Source organism: Sinocyclocheilus rhinocerous, unplaced genomic scaffold (genome assembly GCF_001515625.1).
Source record: "Sinocyclocheilus rhinocerous isolate Xijiao unplaced genomic scaffold, SAMN03320098_v1.1 scaffold1938, whole genome shotgun sequence".
Taxonomy (NCBI): domain Eukaryota; kingdom Metazoa; phylum Chordata; class Actinopteri; order Cypriniformes; family Cyprinidae; genus Sinocyclocheilus; species Sinocyclocheilus rhinocerous.
Genome location: NW_015629065.1, coordinates 1,548,634 through 1,555,634, shown reverse-complemented (window position 1 = coordinate 1,555,634; position 7,001 = coordinate 1,548,634). Strand labels below are relative to the sequence as shown.

The following is a 7,001-nucleotide window of genomic DNA, read 5'->3' as shown; positions in this document are numbered from 1 at the left end:
ATATATAGAGAGAGAGAGAGAGAGAGAGAGAGAGAGAGAGAGAGAGACCAAGAACATTGTTACCAGATACCAGGAACAAAATGCTATAATTTTCCAAATGTTTTGTATATTCCCTATTTTTTAATAGCAGTATACAATATAACATGGGGGGTTACGAACTTATAGCCCTTAAAAAACTTTCTTGTATTTCTTGTATTCAGTCCATTAAGTCCATTATAAAAACTACCTAGATGATTCTTCTATTACATATATATTGTTTGATATATCTCTATCTGTTCTTTTATCCCTTTTATATAATACTGTAATACAATCATTTACTTTATTCTGCATTGCTCTATTTATTATTATTATTATTATATTTTAGTGATCTAGATATGTCTAAACCGGTTTTGTAAGATTCACCCCTGTATTTTTGCAAATGCTGAGTCACAGGCCTTGAGAAGCCCTAAAACTGTAATTCCAATCTGACTCTATTATAAGTCACGAGTCTTAAATATCTGGCAATAGGTGACAAACAGGAAAAATGAGCTAATTTGTGTGGGAAGTTGCGAAGAGTGTGGCTTTAAGTGAGTCAGAGCGTTGGTTGGGGACAGTGGGATAAAGACTTACCAGCCTGCTGATGTTACGTAGTCTGAATACCTCTTCATAATGCACTTGAATAGTATAGTTAATGGGAAAGTTCATTTTCTGTAAATATACATGTAAAACCTTTTATTGACATGTCATTCATTCTGTCTCATGCTATATTAAGTTGTAGCCTATATTTTTCTTTTTTCTTTTTTCCCCATGTAAACTTAACAAAAGCCTAAAAGCCTACAACTTTTAAAATATAACACTATAGTTTCAAAAATTAAACATGTTTACCATAAAACGTCTCCTTTGGGTTGCATTTAGGCTGTCCCGTACCGTTTTCAGAGATACACAGAGATCTGGTGCTGCACTCATGCAGACTGGTAATAGACAAATAAAACCTAAGAACATAAGGACATAAGAAGAAAATAATGGCTTTTAACATAATGCCATTGCCTATAATAAAAACCATCATGAAATGATTGTTGTTGAACTTCAAATGATTTTATAGGTAATCAAAAAGCCTGTACCTTGTCTAGTATCTATACAAATTTTAAAGTTAAATTTATTCAAAAAAGGTTTGAAGATGCAATATATATTGCAATATATATTTTAATTTACTGATTATAATAATGTCAGTATTTACTTTCAGTTTTTGCTGAGTTTTGTGCAAAATGTCACATTGACTGGTGCAATGTCTCTTTGAAGGCAATGACTCATAAAGTTGCATAGATAGAGTTAGAGCTGTGACAAAACCTCAAACCACAGCCCAATTTACAAGGAATAAGGTGTTGTTTTTTAGGTTTTAAAACACAATGAGCACTACTGCAAAAGAAAATCTCTGAACATCTTCCAACAAAAACAAAAGCTAAAAATGTAAAAGCCATAATTCCACAACACAAGATCTTCTGCAGTCTACATGTGGTAAAAAGCAGGATGAATATTATGCATAAGATTATTGGAGCTCTTCAAGAAGATAAAGTCAAGCTCAAGCAGATTAACTGTGGCAGTAAACCTGAGGCTGATCCTGTGTCTATTTTAACTGGAGATTTTATTGTTAAAGATAAGTGATTCTGACTGGCTAGCCCAGGGCGGAAAGACAGGGCACCGGCAGTCATCTGTTACTTTGCTGTGGATCACAGTGCAGTTGGCCTCTGTGGTTGAGCTGCACTATAGGGCAGTTACCCAGAGACTGACAGTCAGCAAAGTCTCAGAGACCATGAAGCAGACTTCCAAGGGCCAGAGGAATTTGTCATGCCACAGAACCTGGACTATTTACTGGTGTCCAACCACTCAACCCCCACCTCCCGTCAAAGTTATTCTGGCTTTTTTGGCCTGGTATCCCCCTCTTTGCCCTCTCTTTTACCTTATGCATCTGTCTGTCTCTCTTCTCTCTCTCTCTCTCTCTCTCTCTCTCCTGAACACAGGAAGTGGTGACATTATCAGTCACGTCTTAGTTCTTCAATAGCAGCACCACATGCAGTAGCTTTCCTCAAACATATGTTCAGCTTGACACTCATTTCAGAAGAAACAAGAGACCAGATACGCAAATGTTAAAACCACACACTTAGTCTTAGTAAACTGTTTCTCTCCTCTTAGCTGAGGAAGTAATAAATCATTAAGTTTTTCTGTATAGGGCCATTGAAAAAATATTTATGTCTAGCACTGTCACATCCAAATTTCCCATGCACACAAATGAAAATCTTCAGTGTCCTCTTTATTATACAACTTAAATCACTTAATCACTAGTCTTTACTTACCCAGCAGCCCCCTGAGGAGCCGGCATTCAGACTGGACCATGGTTCTGCTTATTCTCTGCTTGCACTGTAATATGGGTCTAAATTCCCTGAAAATTCTTCTGTCTTCTTGGTCTTTAAAAAAAAACAAACAAACAGAATAGAGTCAGAACAAATATCACACTAGAATTTTGACTGCCATTACATGACTTTCTGTGCATACAACTAACTTTCTAAAATCTCTTGCTGGACAAAGAGAACCAGGGATGACACATCTGAATTCATTTACTCTCCTTTTGGATGGTAAAATATTTAAATATCCAAAGAAAGACTGATCTGGCATATCTGATTTTAATGCCAAAAAAGTTGTAAAAAAAAAACGTGAAGCAGGGAAAGGGAACACTGCTCATCTGGGCTGGAGCTTTGTCATAATGTTCCTCTGTTTTTCTTCTCCAGAGCTTGTGCAGCTGTGTAAAACAAATCCAGATGTTGTCTCTTTTTGCTTCTTTCGAAAGGAAAAATTAAAATTCCTTGTAATCCTAAAGGGAATATAATGTCTTGGCATAGCAAGTTTGTGACTAATAGACATGTGATAAACACGAGGGGCAGAATGTACGTTTTTTTTTTTTAATTGTGGCTTTGTCAGAAATGTCTTTATATTATTTTCTTGGATATGAAAAAAATGATCATTACACATAATACAAATGTGGATCTGTAAAGCAAAACCACATGCAGGAAGAATCTATGAAGTACAGAATATGAGCCAGAACAAATCATATCCTTTATGTCTTCTATCATATCCTTTGTCATCTTCTATCTGACATAATATTTTAACTATTATTTTACTAGAATTTTTTATTTCGCAATTAGTTAATTTTCTCTGCACTGATCAAAACTCAATCTAAAAGATCTGTTTGATTTTTCTCTCCTAATCTAAAGCCGATTTTGTCTGTTGAAAAAAAGACAGATTGCTGCATACATACATTTCATAATGTTGTTTTATTAATATAGCGTTCTTTATTTAAGACAGCTTTTTAATGGTATATTTGCCATGTGTATATGCGCATCATTTGCCAACTAAGGCCAATATTCTGGTTATGCTTTTAAAATAAACTTCTGGAAATACTAGAGAAGTCAAATCATCAATTCTCATTCATGTTTTTCACAAATATTTTATACAACACCAATATTTTATAAAATAAAAGCATCACCTAGGATTCCCTATATTTGGACAAACACAGAAATAAATGAATGTTCAGTTCGAATATGATGTTGAATTACCCAAAATTCAGATTATTTCCATTCAATGGCTTATTCAGATTTAGAAACTGCTACTGCTGGAATATTGGTTTAATTTATGGCAGTCAGGTTAATACATTTATATGACGCGAAGAAGAAGATGAAGAAGACGATATAAGAACATAAGAATATGACCAAATTCTGATTCATATCCGAATTTTCTTGTGCATGTAAACGCAATGAATGACTGCGGTTCAAAAATAAATAAAGATAGTAAAAATTAAGGAAATTAGTAAAAATAAAAATAATGTATATAAAAAATGAAAGTAGGCCTATCATTAAAACAATACATCATGCATCATGAATGCAATGACAGTTCATAAATTATGGTTATAATTCACGTGCTCGCTATCGACTTGACATAAAACTGTTGATGTAGGCTATCAGTTATATTTTGGTGTCAGAACATGTTGCAGATTCACCTGTTATCTAATCAAATCAAATCAAATCAAATCAAAAGCGATTCTTCAGGTGACCGCGCTGCATCGTTGGACCTTGGCTTGGATATGAAACGCGTTGGGCTTTATTCCAATAGGCTATAAATCGCATTTACACGCGACACAGTTCAGTAGCACAACGAATATAAATAAGGCACAAACCTTTCGATTCGATGAGCTACGTTGTCTCAATGGGAAACCATCTGCGGAGTACTTTCAATAAACAGCAGTTGTTTGCTTAACCCTGTAGATATGACCGCTGACACTTCCAGGCATGCAGAGTAGACTACTGACCGAAGTAGTAAATTCGCCCCTTTTTCATTGCAACGTCCACCCAAAAGACTCGGAAACTCCCTTTTCTTTATGTCACCTTTTTATATTAAGTCTATATACACCCGCCTACAGCCTTCTCCACTCGAAGGTACCACGAGAATAACACGCTGAGTAAAGGACGACAGTCGATGAGACTGTTACTTTCACTTTTGGGTCTACATAAACTATTAACTCATCAGTGACTGGATTTGAATAAAGGTGCAGCGTTTTTGACCTAAAAAAGCGAAGAAACCTTTACTGCTGCCTTTGTATGGCCTCACAACCAATAGAGTCTGATCCCCCTAATGAAAGTTTGAAATGTTGGGGGTCTTAAAATAATTTTTACATATAAGTAAATACGTTTGAACAGTGTTTTCGAACGTTTCGTAAACTCAAACATTTACGAGTCTGAGTCAGAGCGCGCTAAATTTGTAGCAAAAACTGCTGGATAGTCTGTAGCGGTCGGTACATTAAATGAAAAATACGTAGGCCTGCTGTCATTATCACATTATTGTACAATTAAATGCAACAAAAATTAAATAAAAGTATCGAATTTTGTTTAAAAATTCTTTCATAAAGTTTATGTTAACTGGACAAGACAAACATCAGACATCAAACAGAAATTACAGACAAAAAAAAAGACCCACCTCAAAGTCAATAATGCACATGTACTGCGCAACATCTGCAGTTTTACAATATAAAGGAGTCAAAATTACCCATAAACTGACTGAAATTGGTTCACCAAAACGAGTTATCGATTAACCGTCAATAACACCTTAAGTATGCCTACATTAGTCAAGAGGCAGCCAAGCATCAGTTCAAGCAGACGAGTAAACCTCATTCACCCACGCACATTACTAATTTATTCTCTACATTTACTGCGGTTCTGTGGTGACAGACTTGGCACAGTTGTACACTTTTAGGAATTTCATGACAAAATGTTTTTCGGACTTTGAAGCGCCTCATCTCGCAGCACAATGGACAGTGGGCATATGGATGACCAACGCACACTGGCCTTGCGCGTCGGATTGCTTTGTTAATGGCCACAATGCCCCTCTTGTTTTGTAGTAACTTTAATATCTTTTTAGGGGCATAATCACTTGACGATAGTGCTATCTATGCTGTCCTAACAAAGGCCAGAGCCACTCAAGACCCAAGAAGACAAACGAGAGGGACATTCCAAGTCCCCCACCAAACCATTAAAAAAACTAGTCAAAACACCATCTGTCAACCTAGATTATATCACATCAATATGGAAACCCCCCAAAGGAAGAAGAAAGAAAACTTCTTAATGTGCCTCAAAACATCACCAGGTTTTAAACAACCTCCACAATATCTCAACCTACTTTTATGGCCTGACATTACTTTTTTATTATTATTCTTTACCAGTGCAGTCACTTAAATTCAGACCCTAGGACAGTTTTTATGGGTGGGCCCCCATCATCACAGACCCCAAGAGAATATTCCTAGTTCCCCACATCCTTAATAGCACATTCTTGGGATACATTGACAATTTGAGAGTTGTCCACCCATCCAGGCTTGGATTTGATGACACGAGGATCCAAGATTTAGATTACAAATTACAAAAATCATAGCCTTCTGTTGGCAGTCAGAAGCAATTTAAGGTTACTGCAATAGTGCAATGTTACATGTGAGAGATCATAAAACTATAGACTGTAGATGCACACTGAACTGGAACAAGCTCACAGCATATAACTTGTAAGTACTTGCAAAAATTGCGGCCTTCCTCATATTGCTCAATACTCCCAACTGTATTCCATAGCATGACTGCAAAAATTTGTGTCTCAAGAAAAACTATTCATGAATTCTTTATTATTAAAGGTGCAACTAAAGTGAAAACTGGACTGTAGGGGGAACGTTGTAGAAAATGGGTTTTCATTTAATTAACATTGTGGGTTTAAGTGTGATCAGGATGTGACTCACTCTAATGGAATACTTAAACATAACATCATAGTTTGTCTTCACTATGATATCATGCTCCACTAACTGAAGCAATTGAAATTAGAAAATGACAAAAGAACGATATATGGAATGGAATCCTTCACCAAGTACAGAGATATGCACCGTTTAAACTACTGCTGTAATACTTCAAAATAGAACACATTACAAATTCAGTCCTGTACCAATGCAGAACTTGCATCATTCAGGGTTTTAAAAAGAACAACATATTTGGTACCTATTTTGGTATGGAGAATCGTTAAAGTTAGCTGTAACTTCAGCCCATGGCAGTATTCAACCTAATGTGAAAGTATCAAGACAATCACGCTATTAAATACATTACACTAGCAGTGTTGGTCTGTCTCTAAATGACTTTTCAATTCAACAAAAGGTAGGGTGTCAGGTCAACTGCAATCAGATAGCAATCTATGAATAAAAATCCCTTTTTTAATATTTGTTGAAATATTAAAAAAAAGCATATTAACTCACTAAGGCTGAATGACTCAATGTCATGAGAAAGATGCATGATCATTATGGGGCTTCACCAAAAAAAAAAAAAAAAAAAAATTAAGAAAACAGTGAAAACCTGCTTTGCCTGTGGGTGCAGTTAAAGACATACAGCAAGTCTTGTGACAAACACGGAAATACACGAGAAAGTAAAAAAAAAAAAAACGTTTATTGACATTCT

The 7,001-nt window shown here is 35.7% G+C and overlaps 1 protein-coding gene across 1 annotated transcript in view; it reads right to left on the bottom strand.

Moving 5' to 3' along the window:
* Positions 1-4,498, bottom strand: part of LOC107738774 (interleukin-34-like) — a 7,233-nt gene extending 2,735 nt beyond the window's left edge. The window contains exons 1-4 of the mRNA XM_016550621.1: positions 4,205-4,498; positions 2,331-2,441; positions 865-971; positions 610-687 (exon numbers count right to left, since the gene is read on the bottom strand). Coding sequence (XP_016406107.1) covers positions 610-687; positions 865-971; positions 2,331-2,370 — 225 coding nt within the window. The 5' untranslated portion in view covers positions 2,371-2,441; positions 4,205-4,498. The remainder of the gene's footprint in view (positions 1-609; positions 688-864; positions 972-2,330; positions 2,442-4,204) is intronic.
* Positions 4,499-7,001: the final 2,503 nt, after the last annotated feature.